The following is a 22,709-nucleotide window of genomic DNA, read 5'->3' as shown; positions in this document are numbered from 1 at the left end:
GTACCGTGCAGAGCATTCTGGCTGGTTACATCACTGACTGATATGGAGGTGCCAACGGTCAGGACAAGAAAAACCTCCAAAGGGTTGTTAATAACCTGCAACATCACAGGCACCAGACCACTCCATCGAGGACATCAACATGAGGCGGTGTCTTAAGAAAGCAGTCTCTATGCTCAAGGACCCCCACCACCCAGGCCATGACCTCTTCATTCTGCTACCATCAGGGAGGTGGGGGGAAAAAGGCACAGGAGCCTAAAGACAAGCACTCAGCGGCACAAGGACAACTTCTTCCCCTCTGCCATCAGATTCCTGAATGATTAATGAACCAAAGACAATGCCTCACTTTGGCTTTTTGTGCACTATTTTATTTCTTGTTGTGCGGTGATTTATATGAATGTTTACACTGTGAGGCTGCCACAAAACAACAAATTTTATGACTTGTTCATGACAATAAATTCTGATTCTGATCTCATTACATGACTATTTCAGAACCAATGAAATAGGTCTCCTTCTGCCTGAGCCAAGCAGATTACTACTCTATTCTCAAAGTTACATATCTTCTGTCTTGATTTTTTTTTTAATCTTTTGCATCAGTTTTTTGGAGTCTATGTTACTCTCTTAAGTGTCACATTTCCTCTGACAATTATATACTTTTTAAGTTAAGGTGGATAGGGGAACATGGCTTTAATTGCCTTTAAGTAGCTTTCCCTCCATGATGGTTGTTTGGAAATGATGGAATGATTGTAAAGGCATATCTATGGAGAACATCACAAGATTTGCAGAGGTTATATTTTCTTCAGTTATTACTTCCGATTTCTTAGGAGGTAAAACTAACTATTAAAAATGTATACCTGTTATATTTTTCAAAGAATGTAAATTCAGAAAGTGATTCCAAAGTAATTCATTCGATTACATTCTTGAACTGTCAACTTCATGCGTGAAGGGAAAAGACTATCATTGACTTCAGATACAAAAATGAACAGTGAAATACTTTAAACTGTGGAGTACTTGCTATCTTACCTCAGATATTCCCTTGATAAATGACCAGATGTATCGATTGGCAAAACCCCAAGCATGTTTATCATGCTTCCTGTGGTTTACAAACTGCCTCCCTAAACTCACATACCACGTTAAGTAATCCCTAGGCCATTGGTGCTCTGTGATTAGTAAGGGATTGCTTAGGGTGGTATATGAGGGGGAAGGGAAGGTTTGGAATCACTGCTCTAGATGCAATTGTTACTGAAATATTTTGCTTAAGAAAAATTGCCATTGGCCCATTTCCTTTGGAGTTCTGAAACCGTGCACATAACGAGTCAATGAGGTATGATTAAAACAGTGATTTTCAAACTTTTTCTTTCCACCCACATACCACCTTAAGCAATCTCTTACTAATCACAGAGCACCTATGGCCTAGGGTTTAAGATGGAATGTGAGTTTAGGGGGGCAGTTTGAAAATCACTGCTTTACACTGTGAGGAATAAGGCATCAGTATTACAAGCTTGTATCTTGACACATAGATTAGGTCAGCTATTCTCAACCCTTTTTTTTTAGTCTGTGCCCCCCCCCCCCCCGCCCTTTATGACTCTGCTCAAAGTTTATTGGCCCCCTTCCCTGTGAAGCAGTCAAGTTTAGTAGGTTTCTTCCAAATTTCTCTCCTAGCGACAACATTAAAAATTTTTTTTTAAATATTTTATGATTTCAGCCTTTTTAAATGTGCTGTCACCTCTATTGAGAATGGCTCAGTTAGATATTCAAAGCAAGAACACAGAATTTCATCTTCAATCTTAGAAAGGTCATTGTTGTAACTTAAGACATGTGTGTCATCATCAGCGAAAAAAACTCACAGCAAATGGCCTGCAGCTCAGCAGATGATATGGAATGAACAAACCTTGAGTGCCTCAAAGCCACGTGCCCAAACCCATGCCGTATAAATAACTGCCATCAGCCGAAAGAAATTAATGTTCCTCTTGAGGTCTGGAATAAGCTTACCTGTAAACAACTCGTCTTACCACACAAATGTGGCTTCGGTTGTTCTCTGTGTGGCAGGATACATATTGCAAATTATTTGTATGTTGAGCAGCTAATAATTTGATGCATCGATCAAATCAGATAAAAAAGCAAGCACCGTGTGAGTGAATTTTTCACCTAACACCCTTCACGGAATTAAAACTTACCACAGTGCTTTACCCCAAAATCGGTCTTATGAAAATGAAATGCCAAGGAAACTAATAGCCAAAAGCTTGGTGGAAGAAACAATTTTAAGGCAGTGTCCTGCAACAGGTGAAAAAGGAAGAGAAAGGTATGGAACCAGCTTCAGAGCTTGAGCCCCAGACATCTGAGACGCTGGAAGTCAGTGGCATGGTGGAGTGCAGGTGAAAACAGAAATGAAGTTCAAGCGGAGTTCTGAGGATGGTGGAACTAAGACTTTGCAATGAGGAAGGGTGCCATGATTGGGAGATTTTACATTTAAAATAAGTCAATGCCCCAGAAGTATTGGTGACCACTGGTGCTGAGTGAATGGGTGAGAGGTTGAAAATGGAGTAGCAGAGTCTTGAATTAGCTCAGTTTAGTTCATGTTCTGCAATAGGAAGTATCAGCCGAGAATTTTGCTGTGATCTGCCGCTAAAATCCACATCTGTCGGACATAAATGAGACTGCGACAGGACGAGCCCATTTTAACTTCACAGAGTCGCACATATTCAGGCACTTCACTTCTCCTCGGTTTTATATTTCAAATTGCACCTGTCCAATCTCTATCTTTCTGCAGCTTTGGGGACAAAAACAAACTAAGATGTGTTTCTGTTCTCTGAGAATGTGTGAATATTATTTTGATAATTCAGGACTACAGGATAATTAAAACATCTGATCAGCATCATAAACCACAGCAGCTTTAAGCCATGAGTTTGCAGTCTGTTCAAAGCTGGCCTTGGTTCTCAAGAGGCAATGTGTGTGGGACGGATCTTAACTTTCTACCTTGCCTTGAAAGTTAATGGACTGCAACATCAGCAGTCACTGGCTTCAGTGAACTGAAATATTGTCAACTTAAAATCGTACTGATAAGTCAGCTTCTGGTCATAAGAAAAATTCATGATCTCAGCTACTGTCACTCTCTTAAAAGCATAACTCAAGAATTCAATGCTATAAATAACATAATCAGCTCTTGTCTAAATAGCACATTTGTGTCAGCCACTACAAAAACACAAGCCACGGGATGTCTGTTTGCCTGTGTTAAATGCTCTTTTTCATTTTTAACAAGTCTATCTACTTCAGAACTATTTAATAACAGCCGACCAGCCACCCTTGACCCCTGCCTACCAGCCACCCTTGACCCCGGCCTACGAGCTGCCCTCGACCACAGTCCTGTTGGTCAAGTGTTCCAGGTTTTGGAGTCAACAGCAAGAAGGAACAGTGAAATATTTCCAAGTCATGTCCCTGTGCAACATGAAGGGAAACCTACAGATGGTAGTGTTCACTGAAACAGTTTTATTTCAAAAATAATCATAATTTACAATGAAAATATATATGCAAAATAAGGTGCAAAAGTTCTTGATATTCCATTCTGTGCCATTCATTCTCTACATTCAGTTTCTGCACATTTGTATTAGTAGTTTGTTTTGAACAGACCACTTACGTACCCACTTTGACATACAATACACCCTTCAAGTGTTAGAGAGGCTTCCCCAGTGAAGCTTTTTCCATGAAGTCGGTGGTTTGCAGGTTTGAGGAGCACTTCCCACTAGGCCAAGGCCAACTGCTCCCCAAACCTCAGAAGCCTCCTTTTGGTGAAAGCATATGACAATGCAGAAATCTATCATTGCCTTCCATGTGTCAGCACAACATTTGGGCAGTAGAATCAGAAGGCATTTGAAGATCAAGACCTCCATGGAATTCCTGGTATTAATGTCCAGGTTGCATTCAATTGGCTATGTTAGGCAGGCCACAGCATTTTCAAACTTGACACCGGACACCCAAAACTGACACAGCACGGGAACAGGTTGTCACACCAGAAAAATAGCTTTAAGGATGCGATGAAAGGCTCCTAGAAGTCAATGGAGATGTTTCATTTATTTAAGAAATATCAGGCACATGCCAAACAAAGTGGAGAGGTGCATTTAGGATGACATTGAGAATCTCTGGTATAAGCATCAGGAGCACATAGAAACCCTGTGGAAGAAGCCATCCAGCTCACAAGCACATGCTACCCAATCCATCAAGGAATCTGCAGTTCCCACATTTGTCAATCACCTCAGAACCGACAGAAGAGATGTGGAAGCAAGCCATCTTCTTACACGGTTGGCATTGCGGTTAGTGCAACACCTTTACAGCACCAGAAGTCGGGACCGGGGTGGGCTTTCCCTGGTGCTCTGGTTTCCTCCCACCCTTCAAAATGTACCAGGTGTTTTAGCTCAATTGGGTGTAAATTGGGCAGCACAGACCGAAATGGCCTTTTACTGCGCTGTATGTCTAAATTTCCGCAAAACAGAACCAACTGAAAAACCTCACAAAGATTAGCGTATACAGAACCGTTGTCATACCCACACTCCTGTTCGGCTCCGAATCATGGGTCCTCTACCGGCATCGCCTACGGCTCCTAGAACGCTTCCACCAGCGTTGTCTCCGCTCCATCCTCAACATTCATTGGAGCGACTTCATCACCAACATCGAAGTACTCGAGATGATAGAGGCCGACAGCATCGAATCCACGCTGCTGAAGATCCAGCTGCGCTGGGTGGGTCACGTCTCCAGAATGGAGGACCTTCGCCTTCCCAAGATCGTGTTATATGGCGAGCTCTCCACTGGCCACCAAGACAGAGGTGCACTAAAAAAGAGGTACAAGGACTGCCTAAAGAAATCTCTTGGTGCCTGCCACATTGACCACCGCCAGTGGGCTGATATCGCCTCAAACCGTGCATCTTGGCGCCTCACAGTTCGGCGGGCAGCAACCTCCTTTGAAGAAGACCGCAGAGCCCACCTCACTGACAAAAGACAAAGGAGGAAAAACCCAAACCCCAACCAACCAATTTTCCCGTGCAACCGCTGCAACTGTGTCTGCCTGTCCCGCATCAGACTTGTCAGTCACAAACGAGCCTGCAGCTGACGAGGACATTACCCCTCCATTAATCTTCGTCCACGAAGCCAAGCCAAAGAAGAATGTCTAAGTTTAAGAAAAAAAAATTAAATTTAAGAAAAATTTACCCATGGAACTACCTAAGAACAAGAAAAGGAAAAAGGCAAAAAGTAAATGTGGTACATTTTATAAATGATGCTCATTACAGGCCACTGTACATTGGTGATGGAGTGATCAGTGGACCACTTTTGGCATCGAGTTTCTTAACATAGTTAAAGTCAAATAAGTGGACAGTATTCCATCACACTCCTAACTCAAAAGTTGAATTATTCAGCCAAGGTTCTGACCAGCTCCTGTAGCTATGCCATTTCAGTCTGTTTTAGTTTCTGGGCGATGGATGGATGTAGTGCTGATCTCAGTAATGAAAAAGGTAGTGGACAGTACATCCCAGGCAAAACTCACCCCACCTTTGAGAAAATCAAGCTGGAACACTGGCATCGGAGACCAGCAGCAATCATTAAGGATCCACACCATCCAGGACATGCTCTGTTCTTGCTGCTGCCACCAGGAAAGAGGTGTAGGTATTAGGAAAGAGCCACAAGACTGGAGCCACCAAGTTGCTACCTCTCCAGCATCATACACCTAAACGGAAAAGTCAACCAGAGAATCATTTAAGGAATCTTATTTTGCACACTATTTATTGTTGAATATTTATTTTCTGCATTGCACAGCCAGCTTGTTTGCATTTCTTTTATTGTTTACATTTCTCTCTTTTGTATACATGTTTGTTTGGCACCACCGATAAGTAGAAATTCTGCCTGGCCCGCAGGAAGTAAGAATGTCATGGTTGTATGTGATGTCATGTATGTACTCTGACTTCGAAAATACCAGTGGTTAGACCTTTCTTATTGGATGTGGTTATTGGCATTTTCATGGCATAATTATTACTTGCTATTTATGACTCAAGCTGCAATGCTAGGTAGGTTATGCTGCAAGCAGACATGCATTATTTTGTTTGATAAGGAGTTGAGAATGAAGCTGAGCACTTCCAAATGATCAGCGAACATCCCTACCTCTCTCCTTCTAATGGGAAATAGTTTAGTGGTGAAGCAACTGAAGTTATTTAGACCTCAGATACTGGTATGATGAACTCCTGCTGTAATATCACAGCATGGGGATGATTGACCCCTGGTAACCATAACACTCTTGTTTTCAAGCAAAAACATAGGAATGATGAAATGATTCCATTTCACCCATGCTTTCACAAGGTAAAGTGGTGTCATGACGTCAAGGACAGCCCTCTCACCTGGAACTCATCACTTTTGTCATGTTTACACCAAGATTGTGATGAATTCTGGAGCCAAATGGGGTGGACAAAACCCAAATTGAACATCTGCAGTGATTGGAGAGAGGTACAGAAGAAACCAACTGTACTTGACTGCTTCACATGGAAGGGGGGGACCATAAACTTTTAGCAGAGTCCTCAGGGGGCCAAAGTCAAAAATAGCTTTGATTTTCAAGAATAGCTGATACTAATTGCATAAATTGAGACTTAAATGGGAGAAAGATTTGGGATTTCAATTTGAAATGGATTGTTGGAGGAAGATTAATAGAGATACTAGACAAAGTTAGTTAGTGTTGGGTATAGATTAGTGACTTATAATTTTGTACACCAATTATATTTAACTCCAGAGCATCTGAAAAGATATAAACTGAGTGCTTCTGATTTTTGTTTCTACTGTAATGAACAGAAGAGTACATTTTTGCATTCAGTTTGGTCTTGAGAGAAAGATAAGGGTTTTTGGGCTCGATTAAGAGTTTGTTTGCAAGAAATCCTGAAAATAAAATTTTCTCTAGACCCAAAGATCTTTTTAATTGGGGAAGTTAATAAATTAGATAAATTCCAAATGACATTTTTGAGATTGGCTTTAGCTGTAGCAAGGAAATGTATAGCTGTTTCATGGAAAGATCAGATGGAGTTTAATTTACAAAGATGGCATTCAGAAATCAGGTCTTGTATACCAATGGAGAAGATAACTTGTAATTTACTGGATAAATATTATGTATTTAAAAAGATTTGGAGCCCATATTTGGACTATTCTAATTTGAAAATTTGAGACTGATCGTGCAAGCAGCTGGATCTCCGCATCATATAATAAATGAATGACTTGAGTTATTCTCCTTATCTCTTTCTTTTAGTTTCTTTTTCTCTTTAGGGGGGTAGGTGGGATAAAATTTGGTTAAAGGAGGGGTAGAGTTGGGGGGTGGTGGGGTGATTTGGTTTTTTTTTTCTTTAGGATTTTTTGTAGAGCTTTTTAGGTTTTTTCTATGTAACCATGGAGGTTTTTTGATAATTTGTTAATATTTTAATCATGAAATGGTAGTTATTGCTTTGCTTTCCAATAAATAAAATATTTTTTAAAAAAGAATGACCAATACTGAATCATGAAAGATTGCAGTTGAGTGGGAAGCTAGAGGGACTCAGCGGGTCAGGAGCATTCATGAAGAGAAATAATCAGTCAACATTTTTGGTCAAGGCACTTTCTTTGAATTTCAAAGAAAGACCCAAAACATTGACTGCCCATTTCTCTCCACAGATGCTGCCTAACCACCTGAGTCTCTTCAGCTTCTTACTGTTTGCACAAGATTCCAGCATCTGTAGTTTTTCTTTTTCTCCACTAAGTATCCTGAAGTGCAAGTAACAGGAAGATGTCAGGCAAATACAGCTAATGATTCAAGAGGGTTAGAGTCTAGAACTATAGAGGTAGTATTGTAATTATACTGGCAAAATCACACCTAGAAAAGTTTTAGGCTCCCTCTTTAAGCAAGGATATACTGGCATTGAAAGTCAACCAAAATAAATTCATTCAGCTGATTCATGAGATGAGAGAGTTGTTCATTACCAGCTACTAAAGAAATTTGATCTATTCCTCTGGAGTTTACAAGAATGAAAAGTAGTCTGATTGAAACATGCAGGATCCCAAGGCAGAATGATAGGATAGGTATCGAGACGTTTTCATGAGTCGCGGAATCTTAAAGACTGGAGTTTTTTTTGAACATTAGGGAGTGCTGTTTCCATGGAGAGTCTCTGGAACTCTATATTCCTGCAGGTTTGATCACAGGAGGGATTCAGAGAGGAGGTGCTTACATTTTTTTAAGAAGGCCATGTGGAACTGGCCCAGACAAGGGGTTGAGGCACGGGGCAGAATAGCCGTCATCATATTGAATGGTGGAGCACGCTTGAGGAACCCCAAGTAGCCTACTCTTGCTCCTATGTTCTTATCTTCCAGCATGATAACATTTGGTCTTCAGCAAACAAAGAAGAAGCAGACCTCGGTTTTAGAGCACTGTTACACCAACAAGTCATACCATCGATTCAATAACACTGAACAACAAATGTTTTCAAAAGATTTGCTTCCTGAAAAGAAATTGGGGCTATGATAGACAGCTTCAAGCTGAACTCAAAGATAATTTCACATTTGCTGTATCACGTAGGAAGTTAGAGAAACATAAAATTAACTTTCATTGAATTTAGCAGGTTTAATTGCATCATGATGCTGACACGTTGCGTTAGTTCAACCGACCTACACATGTTTTGCCTCTGGTGTCAGTGTCCAACAATAGTCAGCTAGCAATGATGGATTCCAGTTGCCCTGATACCACTTTTACACGGTTGCAATGTCCCGGTGAAACCTTTCTCCATGTTCGTCACTGACTGCACTAAGATCATCAGGTGTGAATGCAGAGAATGAATTTTTAACAGCATGTTGCACTTCATGGTTTTGGATGGTTGAAGGATGTTAAAAATATGACAGGAAACCACAAAAATAGGTCATATCTAAAAAAAAATGCATGACAGGAAAATGTTACGGTGATTTTTATGGTCAGCATCCCAAAATCCATAAAAGTGTTCAGGAAGCAGAATCTTTGTTATCAAGTGTAATTAGAACCAACAATTTAATCCTCTGGGTGATAACTATAGAAACAGCTTTCTGGACTATCAGAAGGAAATTCAAGTCCACAGACTCAAAATCTTTTTTTTAATATTTGCATGCGTCAAGCATGAAGGAGATAACCTTCAGGCACATGGAGTTGAAGTAAAAGCACAATGCAGGAAAAACCTGAATTGCTTTGGAATTTTGTGCAATGTTCTCTAAACTGGATAGTATTTGGCAGAATTTTAAAATGTTGCATAGAAATGTGAGACTAAAATCAGTTATAAACAGACTTCAAATCATTGTGTAAATTCTTCCTTGTGCATAATAACCTGAACCAATGACAAAGTTGGGAAGAAGGCTCCAGTGTATGGAGGTGTCCATTAACTATCAGTTAAGGACATTTGAGGTGGAGGAAATTTCCAAATTCTTAAAAATAATGTATGTTTGTTTGGCTGTGATACTCTGTATTTAGTTTAATTCCAGGTTTACTAGAGGAATTTTCTGTTTCTTATAAATGACTATAGTAAAAACCCATGGTATCTGAAATTCAAGTAACCGGCATAAAAAAAAACAAGATTACTATAATAGGTAAAAATACACACATGTTTAAAATAGTAAATGTTCTCCGAATTAACACATAAACCTTTGGTGAAGATGGGAGCAAATATTCAGCCAGCAGAGTGCCTTGGTTATGCTTGGCTTCTAGCAGCTGTTTGAATAAAGTTGTGTGAAAGTTTGGCATCACACGGGATGAAGAGCTGGTTGATCCCACTTTCTATTTCTGTGACTCTCTTAAAGTGTCTCCTTATCTCTGCTCAGTAAGAGTTGCGCTGGTCAGAAGCTTTATCTGTAAACTTTAGGAAATTGGGTGGGTAGGTTAATTATCTATAATGTTATTGTTCATCTTTTGGGCAGCTCCATGGAGGGGGAGGAACCTGCAGATGCAGAGACGATTAAATGTTTTCAAAGTAAAATACTTCAATATTTATATATTCATGCAAGTGAAGTTTGTTCAGTGCAAATACAGCATTATATTTTTGTTTTTTGTACTGTTTGTTCTTAATGCAGGTGTATTAGTTAGGCATTGTAAGAGTAAGTCTCAAGCAACCAGAAAATACACTTATCCAGCATCTATTATCCCCATTCGTAATGGATACCAAGAGTTTTACTTTATATAGTTTAACAAAGGTGATAAAAGATATGGCAGTATAGAAGTTAGTTTACAAGAATTTAAGCCAAAGAATGAAGGTTTGAACAAAGCAGTGTTGTTATTCTTGGTGTGCAGTCTTTGATGGGAAGACAAAGAACCTTATTTGGATTATGAGTTCAGTATTGTTTCCACCTCATTCTAGTATCTCATCCTTTTGAGGCCAGAGGGAAGGCATTTGATTTAAAAATTCTTGGTTCTGGGAAAGGTATGTTCCACACTTGGTGTAAGGTGGACCAATCTATGGTTCGTGTGAAGATCCACCTTTACACCTACGACTGTGTGGCTCAGTGCGGCAATAACACCATTTACAAATTTGCCGATGATACCACAATAGTGGGTTGTATAAAGGAAGGGGATGAGTCAGAATACAGGATGGAAATTGAAAACTTTTTGGCTGAATAGTGCACCAACAACAACTTGAACTCAATGTCACCAAAACCAAGGAGCTGATTGTTGACTCCAGGAAGGGAAAACCAGAGGTTTATGATCCAGTGATCATTGGGAGATCAAAAGTGGAGAGGTTTGCAAATTTAAGTTCTTGGGACTCACTATCTCGGAGCATCTTTCCTGGACCCAACACGCTAATGGCATTGTGAAGAAAGGATGACAGCGCCTCTACTTCCTGAAGAGTTTGTGGAGGTTTGTTATGACATCAGAAATCCTGACAAATTTCTACAGATGTGTGGTGGAAAGTGTACTGACCATTTGCATCATGGTCTGGTGTGTGGGTAATACACCTGAGCGTAAAGCACTCCAAAATTTAATGGTCACAGACCAGGACATCACAGGCAAAACCCTCCCCACATTGAGAACATCTACGGGGAATGCTGTCGTCGGAGAGCAGCAGCAATCATCGAGGATCCACTCCGCCCAGCACATGCTCCGTTCTCATTGCTACCATCAGGAAGGAGGTGCAAGTGCCACAAGTCTGACACCACCAGGTTCAGGAACACCTGCTATTCCCTCCACCACCAGTCTCCTCAACAAATATCTCAATCAGTGATTCTTTTTTTTTATTCTCTTTGTTTACATTTTTTGTCTGTTTACATTTCTTTTACATTTCTTTATTTGTTTACATGTGTACATTGTGTGCAAGTTTTTTGCACTAATAGGTGGTAATTCTGCCTCCCTCACAGAGAAAAGTATCACAGGTTTGTATGTGATGCCATGTATGTACTCTGACAATAAATCTGAACTCTGAATCGGAACAAACCTTGCATGCTTAACATGCTTACAAGCATTTGCTTCATTGGAAATCATCCAAAGGAGCTGTTGAAGAGGGAGAAAGACTACCCTTAATGAGAGGAGCATCAGCAGGGTGAGGATTTGCAATGTCAATGCCAAAGTGCAGCATGGACTGGTTCATCTTATTAATACTGTAGATTGGGAGAAAGTAGATCACAGTTGGGGTTCCGTCAGTTGAAGGGTAAGGGAGATCAAGGAAGAGCTCCACGAAGGTGTAATTTTTTAATGTAATGAGCCCGTGTCTGCATTTGGTTTTCTGCCATAGACTGGAGCCTTTTTAGGCAGATCCCCTTTAAATTGCACTGAAAAAGACCACATTGTGCATGTGAAGACCCTCTGCACAGACACCATTCTTCATGGTCTGGTGCCACTGACCGCACTTGTCCATCTGCCCCCCCACATTAGCATTTCAATTGCCCACAGAACCTACAGTCGAAGCAATGTTGAGAACAACAAAACTGGTGCAGTAAATCAAACTTTATATTTATCAATTGGTTGCAAGGGGTTGGTGATTGAGTTTCTTGAACATAGTTGGGATAAAGTAGATTTATATTTCAGATTTATTGTCAGTGCATACACGACATCACATACAACCCTAAGATTTTTTTTCCTGCGGGCAAGGCAGAATTACCATTAATTGGTAGTGAAAAGAAAACTGCATTCAACGTACACATGTAAACAAATGAAGAAATGTAATCAAACTACAATACTGAGTGAAACAAAATCATTACCTTCAGAACTCAATCAAACTCACCCATCATCCTGCTGTAGGCACAGATCTGTGACAATCCATTGTCACTGGATCAACATCCTTGGATCTCCTACCTTAACACCATTTGTGGGTTGGCCATGACTGCAAAAGATAATATGATTTAAGTAGAGAATCCAGCAACATCTATTTAAGGGCAGTCAGTGATGGAGTGGATGTGGAGCCACTCTAAACTGGCCATATTTCATAACTCAAAGAATATTTTGAACCCAGCCTGTGTCTCTGCTCTGTGAAAATGTTACTGCAATTGAAGTGTGCTTGTGGTCGTTTTAAACTTCCAATCCCAAGTGGATTGTGCCCATGAAGAGATCAGCGTGGTGTGACTGGCTTCTGGAGGAGGGTTGTCAAACTGGAATGTCAAGTCTGCTTCTCTTTCCATGGATAATTATACAATTGCTGAAAACTTCCAGCATTTTTCTGTTTCTGTTTTCAATATTTATGATTCCTTTATTGTCATGTAATAGTACACATGTTCCTTTGCCTTTTGCCTGCCATAAGGCAAAAAGTCACCATTAGTGTGTGGCCCGGCGCCCTTTATTGTACAAGAGAAAGAAGCAGTAGGCACTTTTTTTTAAAAAAAAATTATTTTTCACACTATGAACCATACTGAACAAAATACACACAAACATTTCCCTCTTGTCATTTTCTCCCCTTTTCCTCCCCTCCCTTCCCTCCCTCCTTCACCCCCCCCCTCCCCACTCACTCAACATTCAACATATATGATACCTTAAACCCATTAAACAATGTCGTCACACAATGAAAATAAACAAGAAATTTGTGTCATCTACTTTTACTTACTGGGTCAGTTCATTTCGTCTTCTTCTTCTATCATTTTAGGCGATGGAGGTCCGCGGTAGGACTTCTCTATTGTGTTCCATGTATGGTTCACAAGTTTGTTCGAGTACTGTGATGTGATTTCTTAAATTATATGTTATTTTTTCCAATGGAATACATTTATTCATTTCTATGTAACATTGCTGTATTCTCAGACTATCTTCTAATTTCCAGGTTGACATAATACATTTTTTTGCTACAGCTAAGGCTATCATAATAAATCTTTTTTGTGCTCCATCCAAATCGAGTCCAAGTTCTTTACTTCTTATATTACTTAGAAGAAAGATCTCTGGATTTTTTGGTATGTTGCTTTTTGTGAACTGTGAGAAATACAATAAACACGAAGTTACTCATGATACAATATAATTGGTTACACAGGCTATACACTACGCCCCAAAAGTTAAATAAATGGGACCCAACAGTATCTGACAGATGTTTTCGCTGTAAGAAGGAAACAGGAACAACAGTACGTGCAATTTGGGCATGTGAGAAAGTGGAAAAGTTTTGGGAAGATCTAAATCAGGTATTAAATAAAATCACAAAAAGCAATAGGCACTTTCAGGTGGCCAATTGACCTGCATGTAAAGCCGCATATTTAGGCAATATGCGGCTGTTTTGAGGCCACCTGAATGTGCAGGGGGCGCTCTTGAGGCGAGCTACGTAACCCTCCTCCGAGAGAGATAATCAGCTCAGCTCAGTGGCTCCCCCAGCCACCTGAATGCAGCTGGCTGAAAGTGGATGTTAAAGGATCAGGCTGCTGATCAAAGCTGACACTGGGCAGGAGCAAAGTGTGCTCAGAGTTGCATCCTGTGCAGCTGTGTCCTTCAGGTGGCCAGCGTTGCGCTTTAAATGCTGCTGCTTGAACGGCAATTTAAAGGGCCGCTTCTGATTCTTCAGGCGCATTCTTAGCGTAGAATGCACCTGAAAAAGCCTAGAGAGTCCTTTTCAGACTTACTGAGTGTCTGTGGATTCGTCTCCAGTGCTACTGCAACCTCTGCAGCCGCACAGACTCCTATTCAACCCATTGGCAACCTGAACTCCAAATCTGAACCTCCTGCACAATTAGGAAGCCTTTGCGCTCAAGGCCCTTCTGGAGCCCTTTTTGCTCTCAGCACCCTCGCTAAGCCCCGCTCCAGCACCTGGTTCCCGCAGCCTCTGCAGGTCCACTGACCACAAGTCGCCCTCACCCGCTGAGCCCTTTGTTGATCCACTGCCACGATGGTGTCCTGCAGGGTCGTCTCCTATGCTTCTCAACAGTGTGTGTGCTCCTCATTTCTGGTGCCCTGTGCCAGTCCAGTGCTTCCCTGGAGTCTGAAACCCTTCATTGCTGCTGCTGAGCCCAGGCAGCACCATCTTGGGCACAGACCCATAATTGCAGGATATTAATTTAAAGCCACCAGCTTTAGGACCCGTGCATTTGAACTTCTCGGAGCAGTGCTGTGGTTCCGCTCTCCACCCTCCTGGGTCCGCATCAGCAACAGCTCTGCCGTCACAGGAGGTCTGGCAACGCTGCCATTTTTTTTTTGATATGCGCAACTTAAGCAACCAAAATAGTGCAGTTGCAGACATCATTTGATGCATTTGATATTCTTTAATTTTTTAAAAAGATCAGGGTAATTTCACAGCAATCAATCTTAAAAACACTTTGAACTTCGTTATGATAGAGTCACAGGGTCACCCTGTGTGGACACAGGGCCTTTGTCCCAACTTGCCATCGAAATGACCCAACCACACTAGTCCCATCTGCCTGTGTTTGGCATCATGTCATTTTAATATTGTCTTGTCATTGCCTTGTAATCAATTCTGGATATTTAGATTTTATCAGTGAATTAAATTTAAACTCCCATATTTCCAGTTTCTGTCTTCCAGAAATCTATATGGCAGTCTACTTGGTAACATGAAACAAATCGCTATTTTATCTGTGTTTCACCTTGACTGTACTGAAATCTGCATATAAATTTATTCAGAATCAATTCTGAGCTTTATTTATTCATAATATTATAAACATTGTTCAGTCTGTGCATTTTGGATGAATTTGCTGAATATGTTTCTTGTCCATTTCATACTTGGATTATTTTTCAATATTGGTTGCATTTTTTGTTTCAGAAAAAGCAAAGAACAAGGGAGCTGTCACAGCTGTTTCAGTCCTATACCCCGTATGATCACAAGGTATGTTGACTCCGGTTAACATTTGAGGAAAGAGAAGCCCTGCTAGTCACGCTCTCAAAGTTATTTGTCATGTTACATTCAGTAAGGTTTCAATAACTTGGCAACCTCTGGTGTTATTGGACAGTAGATTTTTGGATGTTATTCATGTTCCAACACAATATTCGATTACTTTTTTAAATTGCTACACTTTAGAAGAAAGTTTTTACTGTGAATTGAAAGGTGCCTTGCTGAGTTTTGAGGACGTGAACTGAGTTGAAAGCAAGTGTTTGAATTGGTCCTTGATGAGTGGAAAGGTGGCATGTAAACTGGTGACCCAATGAGTTAAAAGAGAGTGTTATCGACTGGGGTCCTAGAGATTTCAAAGGGAATGCATGAACTGGGGTCCCAGTGAGTTCAAAGGGAGCACTTGATGCAGGCCCCGATGAGCTGAAACGAAGTGTGGTATTTATCATCTGGTGAGCCAGATGGCAAAACAGTTGGGACTTTTAAAAACTCATTCAGCTTATCAGAGTATTCCAATTGTTTATACGTCATCAACAGAGGTTTCAGTTTCCCTTCAATCAGGAATCATATGCATGCTCCCATGTTACATTTTGTCAAAAGTTGACTGATTAACTATTTACTGCAGCGCAGCGGAACTTGGAAAGTTAATGCCAAGAGTAGTCCTTTAACTCCTCTATCCCTCATCTTGCAAAAGCTTTAAGCTTCAGTTAAATCTCTACCCCAAAAGTGTTATCTCATTGTGTTGTTGTTGATTTGCGTACCTACCTGATTGGTTGACCCTCAGTGTGAGGTAGAAGATTGGAATCTGTTTTATCATAATTTTCCATTTTCTTTGATATTTGGCCTCTGCTAAGTATTGACTCTTGCCTCAGAGTTCCCAGCAGGAGGTGGAACATGGTTTTGGATCAGTTCCTAGTTCAATCTTAAAAATGCTGAATCCAGGTTTCGAAAGGAAAACTAAAAAGGATAAATAAATTATCGAGAAATGGAACAATGAAGAGTTTTTAGTTGTTTGAGTACAAAATTGTAGTCAACAGGAAAGTAGCCTCGCATAACAATGGTTATTGCTGAAAATGAGATTCCATGTTTTCTTTTCTTTTTTATTTCCTCCCTCTGTCTCTCTCTCTCTCTCTTGTTTTCCTGGTACAGGTTCTTGCTGGAATTTAGTACCACGGTTCCTGCAGGCATCTCATTTTTTTCTTCATTTGTAACATAGAACATAGAAACCCTGACATTTAAATGCAAATTTACTTTTGACCTTATGTTTTGGTAGATCACCAGATGGGACAGGAGATGGCAATTCAGCGTAGACATTTATTTTTAAATTATGGCCTGGTATCCTCCACATTATCTTCAATTCACTTGCCAGAGGAGATAACTTCTTATTAACTCCTTATTTTGTATGCCTTAATGAGGTCACTTGGCAGTATCTAAACTTTCTTCATAACATAACTTTATTCTAAGTTCTGGCAAGTCTTTAATGTCAATTTTCCAAGACTAATAATGGTTTCCTGAGGCTTTACTCAATGGCATCTGGTCCAGGTTCTCACAGTTGAAGTATAATTTCCTAATTTCTTCTCCTTTTTGCTTTGGCTATTTTTATTTTAACTCTTTTATTGCACTCTATGCATGTGTTGGTCTTTTTTTTACTTTGATACCTGATTACCTAAATCTCTTCACTGTGCCATAGTTTCTGGTCTTTGGAGTGAGGCAGATGACAAAGGAAAGAGCTCTGAAGGGTCATGTGGATAAGTGTTTGGGGTTTGATAAAATACGTGGAGAAGGAGGAAAGATCGGACAATTTAGTCTTGAATCCACCCAAATTTAAATTTTTTTTAAAATTTGGTCATACAGCACTCCAACAGACCAATTCGCCCCCAAGAGTCCATGCTACCCAATTTGCATCCCATTAACCTGTACGTTTTGAAGGGTGAGAGGACCAGAGCCCTGAGGAAAACCCACGTAGACTCAGGAAGAACGTATAGACCGTTAAAAAAATGTTTAAAAAAGCTAAGAGTGAGACATAAATGATCCTTGGGAATTTACATGTTGTGGATATGGAGAGTTCTTTCATTTTGTAGGAGAATTTAGAATGAAGGGTTACAGTTTAAAAATATGAAATCACACATTTAAGACAAAGTGAAGCCAATCTTTTTTCTTAGATGGCTGTCAGTCTTTAGAACCCTCTTGATGAAAGGGTGGCTTAAGCAGTCTTTGAATACTTTTAAGGCATGGGTAGGTAGATTCTTGATAAGCAAAGGGGTGATAGGTTACTAAGGATTGATGAAAATGCAGAGTTACAATTAGATCAGCCATGATCTATGAAATGACAATGTCCACTTGAGGGGTCAAGGATCCTAATTGATAAATATCTGTTTTCAATGTTCTGTATTGGTTCGTATGCACTAAATACCACCTTGAGAATATTTTTATCATCTTATTTAACTATTTGCAGTTCTGTCCTGTATTATTTTTTTCAAATTGTTTGTGTCTTCAATTCGTGCTTGTGAAGCTTGCCTTCTTTTGCCATGTTTGTGGGTTTTATTGGAACACGTGTGGATTTCGATGGAAAGGCCAGCTTTGAATCCACTCTGACTTTAAAGCAACCACCACAACAATAGCCCATTTCAGACAGCACCTTGTACTTAAGGGCTAATATACAGGTTAAGGGTCCAGTGTGAATGCTCCTTAATCACTGCACAGGCATCAAATCACGCCAGGGATGGACTGTCTAGGTAGGTAATATCATCCCCAGGGTTATCAGATGCCTGCTTCCCGATTAGCCCAGTGTGAAAGGGACATGGACTATCGAACGACAAAGTAGAGATGCATTGATGATGTTTTTGTGTGAATACAGGAATGTGAAGGAAACAAAAGATTACAAAGAAGATATAAATTTTGTATTCAATTTACTAAATCCTGATCAATGTATTAAGATCTTGTATTTAAACAAAATTAATCACGCTTAAACATTTTAACATAATTAAGCATTATGTACACTACAGCACAGTATAAAACATGGAGGTGTTTCTCTGCCTCACAGAATTCTGGGAGGGCAGGACCGCCATCACTCAGTGCGTGTATTTCATCCCTGACTTTCCCCGCAGTCTTTATAAATTGTGTGGGTATGTGTTTTATACCACTTTCCCATGGTCTTTTATAAATTTATAAAGGATTAAATAGGTTGGCACAACAACAGGGGCTGAAGGGCTCATAATATACATAATGTTTAATTATGTTATAATTAAGCATGATTAATTTTGTTTAAATACAAGATCATAATTAGCGGATGCATCACTCAGATGTCACCAGTGGAAGATAGGTGCCCCTCTCCCTGGGGATGCCTGGTGGAGATTGTGAAAGGATACAGAGAACCGGTTAACAGTGGTCCAGTGTGAACAGCAAAAACACCTCCTTTAACCGGTTCATTGAACAGCTAATTTACAGGTTAGCCAGTGTGAAAAGGACGAGTGTACTCATGAGTACTCCTGGTCAGCACAGCATCACTGGTACTGAGTGATCAAACAAAACTTGGTATGATACTGCAGGTCATTAAGACATGACCAAATGTTTGGTTTAAGAATTCCTTTCCACGTTTCATCTGAAACAAAATTTCAATCAAAGGTTTACCTTGACTAAAGATAACTCGTTAACTTGGGCCTCATTAACATTGAAGTTTAACCTCCTGATTCATCACCGTGTTCATTTCAATAGGCTGAATTCTCAGCTCTCTTCTGAGTAAACCTGGACTTTATTTACAGTACTAAGTGAGATTTGACATTTCTTGACAAGTGCGCAAGATTGAGTCATTTAAGAGTATTTGTTACCCATTGAAATTTATTAATATTGTTGCTACTTTGCTTCATTTTGGGCTTTTGATCTATAAAATTCGAGACAAAAAGCTAGTTTTTATTCTGAGAGCAATGTGCTGCACTGCAGTACCAGACAGCATTAAGCAGTTTTGGAATTGTAACTTCCGGCTAGTTCAAAGAATGACAGGAATATTGACACATTTTGAAATCTGTGGTTTTAACCATTGATGCTGTGGATATTTTAAAATTTATTTCAGACCATCAATTTCTTTCAGTATCAGGTATTTTGAGCTTAATTTGTTTCGAGGTGAATAGATATTGAGCTTCTCTTTGAGTGATAGGAAAGCCTTTGAGGAGCTTTACTGGAGTAAACTCCCTCCCTTTCATTTTCCATACAGGAATGTGAAGAGAGTGAAATTAAACCAGCTTATCCTGTACAAATGCTACATGCTGCATACTAACAGTTCAGTTCCTTTTGACATTTAGATTGCAGTTTGCACATTATGGCTTTGTAAAGTTCCAGTGTTTTAGGAATTAACTTTCATTTTCCATATCGAACTTCTGCGTGTGATTTACCTACCATTCTTCCTCATTCCAGCTCTCTGAAATAATAATTGTGGGTGGGTGGCAGATTCTATCTGCAATGTATATCAGTGAACACACATTTGTTCACAATTTAAAGCATTAAAAAATAAAATCCACTTTACTGAATTCTAGTCATGATATGCACTGGCATATTTGAAGTGATCAGCTTCAGGTCGTCTGCCTTGATTGATGGTCGACAGTTACATGAACTGTAAAAATGAATTTCCACTGCTTAAACTGAAGGGCAACCTCATCTTGCAGCTTGCCTGTTTCCTGACTTCTGCATGAAGAAAAAGTTCTGCATATGTTGCATTTAAAAATAATGTTGCTGTGTTTTAGTTAAAGAATCTTATTGTTTGGCTTCCTATCTCTATTTATTGACACTCTTTCAACATGATAAGTGACAGTAAATCTTTGGAATAAAATCTAAAAATGCCACTAACAAGGATTTATACTTGGACAATGCAACTCTATTTTTAATGTAGCCAACTGTGATGAAAATTTCCTCGTTCTCAGGACTCTGGTTAAGCATTATACCGAATGAAAAAGTATCAATTGCTGCTATTCTATCTAATGTAAATGCAAAGAAAGTCTTCAAGGTATCTCCATAATGGTGGGGAGAGCATGCTCACAAAGGTAGGAGGTTTCCAGTTTCTGTAACTTCCTTTCCTTTCCCCATCCCCTCCCTTCCTCCTGTCTTCTTTCCCTCAGCTCTCCACCATCTTTTCCTCTCTATTCCCCCCTAGCCATCCTTCCTTCCCTTCCCCCCCCCCACCCCCTGCTGCTGTCCCATCCCTCCCTTCTCCATCTATTACCTCCTGCCTTTGAGACCATGCCTTCCCCTTACCCTTTTATTAGGACGCTTGCTGACATTTTCCCATACCTTGATGAAGGGCTCAAGCCCGAAACGTTGGTTATGTATTTTTATCTTTGCTACATAAAGGACACTGTTCGATCTACTGAGTTTCTCCAGCATTACCTTATTACTTCAACCAAGGTGTCTACAGATTTGTGCTTTACAAGCTCTCAGTCATCTTTTTAATTGATAATTGTTAATTTTTGGATGTGGTTGTCAATAACAAAGGCAGCATTAATTACCCATCCCAAAGTACACTTGAAATGGTGACGTTCAGTTCGAGATGCTCCCACACTATTAATGGATAGGTAGGGTTTTTACAAAGGCAGACACAGTGACAATGAAAGCATGGCAATGTATTTCCAAGTTTGGTGACTTGGTAAATTTCCAGGGAAGAGAGATTGGAAGGGTGGTTGGTTGATCAGTGCAGGGATATATGAAGGGTGCAGCTTGACCAGTAGTTAGCGCAATGCCATTACAGTGCCAGCGACCAGGGCTTGAATCCGGTGCTATCTATAAAGAGTTTGTACATTCTCCCTATGGGTGCTTGGGTTTCCCCGGATGCTCCGGTTTCCTCCCACCCTTCAGAACGTACGGGGATTGTTGGGTAATTTGGGTGAAATTGGGCGGCATATGTTTAAATGGCCAGAATTGGCTTCTCCCATGCCATAAATTTTTTAAAAGTAACTGCAGTGTTTTATGTGTCACACACTGCAATGTTTCATGTGTTACACGCTGCAATGTTTCATGTGTTACACACTGAAGTGTTTTATGTATTACACGCTGCAGTGGTTCATGTGTCACACGCTGCAATGTTTCAGTATTACACGCTGCAGTGTTTCATGTGTTACACACTGAAGTGTTTTATGTATTACACGCTGCAGTGGTTCATGTGTCACACGCTGCAATGTTTCAGTATTACACGCTGCAGTGTTTCATGTGTTACACACTGAAGTGTTTTATGTATTACACGCTGCAGTGGTTCATGTGTCACATGTTGCAGTGTTTTATATGTGGGTTGTAGCTAATAGTTACGAGTTACGAATATGAGTTAGGTTCTTGGACAATTTTTATATCCTGAAATTTGTGTGTTGTCTGTTGGAAGCATGTTTGCATAAGAAAAGAAGATTTAGTTCCTTTATAGTGTGACATATGAAGCAGAGTGTCTAAAACTAGTTGTCTAAAGTTATCATGAGTTCCATTGAATGACAAGGGTAGAAAAAATCAAGACAATAAGGTTCTCTCTGCTTTGATTCCCTAAACAGCCGCCTTGGTGAATGTTTAAAAATACCACACAGTAGTTTGTTCAGGTACGCTGTGCCATTTTCAGAAGAGTTTATCAATGAGGAAAAAAATATATATTATGCTTTTGGGGAATAGGAAATTTCTGAAATATGCAAGATAGAAATGTAAATGAGGCTGCCAAATATGTAACTTTTACTTTAATATTGCACAAATTTCATTAATGTCTGCTTTTTAAAAACGTTCTGAAAATCAATTTCCCCTGACATGAAACCTTCATGTATTTATTGATTTAGATCAGATCATGTAATTTTAAATAAAATGTAATATTTAACAGCCCGCACATGGAGACGTGGACCAGCCCACAAAATGACCATCCGGACCTGGGGGTGACACCGGCTACTGTCAAAGATGACCTCCCGTATGGTGGGAAGATGGGGAACTCTAGTGGGAACACTGGCCAGTCCAAGCCCGGCTCTCCAATGACGTCAGCACCTGTGGCCCAAATAAGGGCGATGGCCAGAGCAATAAACCAGTCTCATTTTCCAAGGGTTTGGTGTGCATGTCATTCTTCTCCATGCTCGCGTAGAACAAATGCTACATTGGTGACCCCACAGGTCTAACTGGCAGTTGGACCCGAAGATGACGGATCAAGCAAAGCCAATGACCATCCACGTGGTCTCACTCAGGCTCCCAACTTTTAGGGTGTCGCAGCCACACGTGTGGTTTGAGTAGGCTGAGGCTCAGTTCCAGCTTCGACACATCGCCGCCAACAACTTCCTCTACTTCTACGTTGTGACCGCTCTTGATCAAGGCACAGAGGCAAGGGTTGTAGATGTCCTACAACAGCCTCTGATGCCCTCAAAGAGCTGTTAACCTGCACTTTCAGGCTCTCCCAGAGTGAGAGCGCCCCACCCGATTACTGCATATGGACAGATTGGGCGACAGGGTTCCGTCATCCCTAATGAGCAAGATACT

At 40.3% G+C, this 22,709-nt stretch overlaps 1 protein-coding gene across 7 annotated transcripts in view; it reads left to right on the top strand.

The window, feature by feature from the left end:
- The window catches only part of cdkal1 (CDK5 regulatory subunit associated protein 1-like 1), a 713,853-nt gene that overhangs the window by 536,207 nt on the left and 154,937 nt on the right, over positions 1–22,709 (top strand). For all 7 annotated transcript variants that reach the window (XM_069907872.1, XM_069907906.1, XM_069907889.1 and 4 more), the window contains one exon: positions 15,171–15,233. In XM_069907872.1, coding sequence (XP_069763973.1) covers positions 15,171–15,233 — 63 coding nt within the window. The remainder of the gene's footprint in view (positions 1–15,170; positions 15,234–22,709) is intronic.

Source organism: Narcine bancroftii, chromosome 1 (genome assembly GCF_036971445.1).
Source record: "Narcine bancroftii isolate sNarBan1 chromosome 1, sNarBan1.hap1, whole genome shotgun sequence".
Taxonomy (NCBI): Eukaryota; Metazoa; Chordata; class Chondrichthyes; order Torpediniformes; family Narcinidae; genus Narcine; species Narcine bancroftii.
Note: the sequence above shows the minus strand (reverse complement) of the source record. Positions and strands in the feature narration are given on the sequence as shown.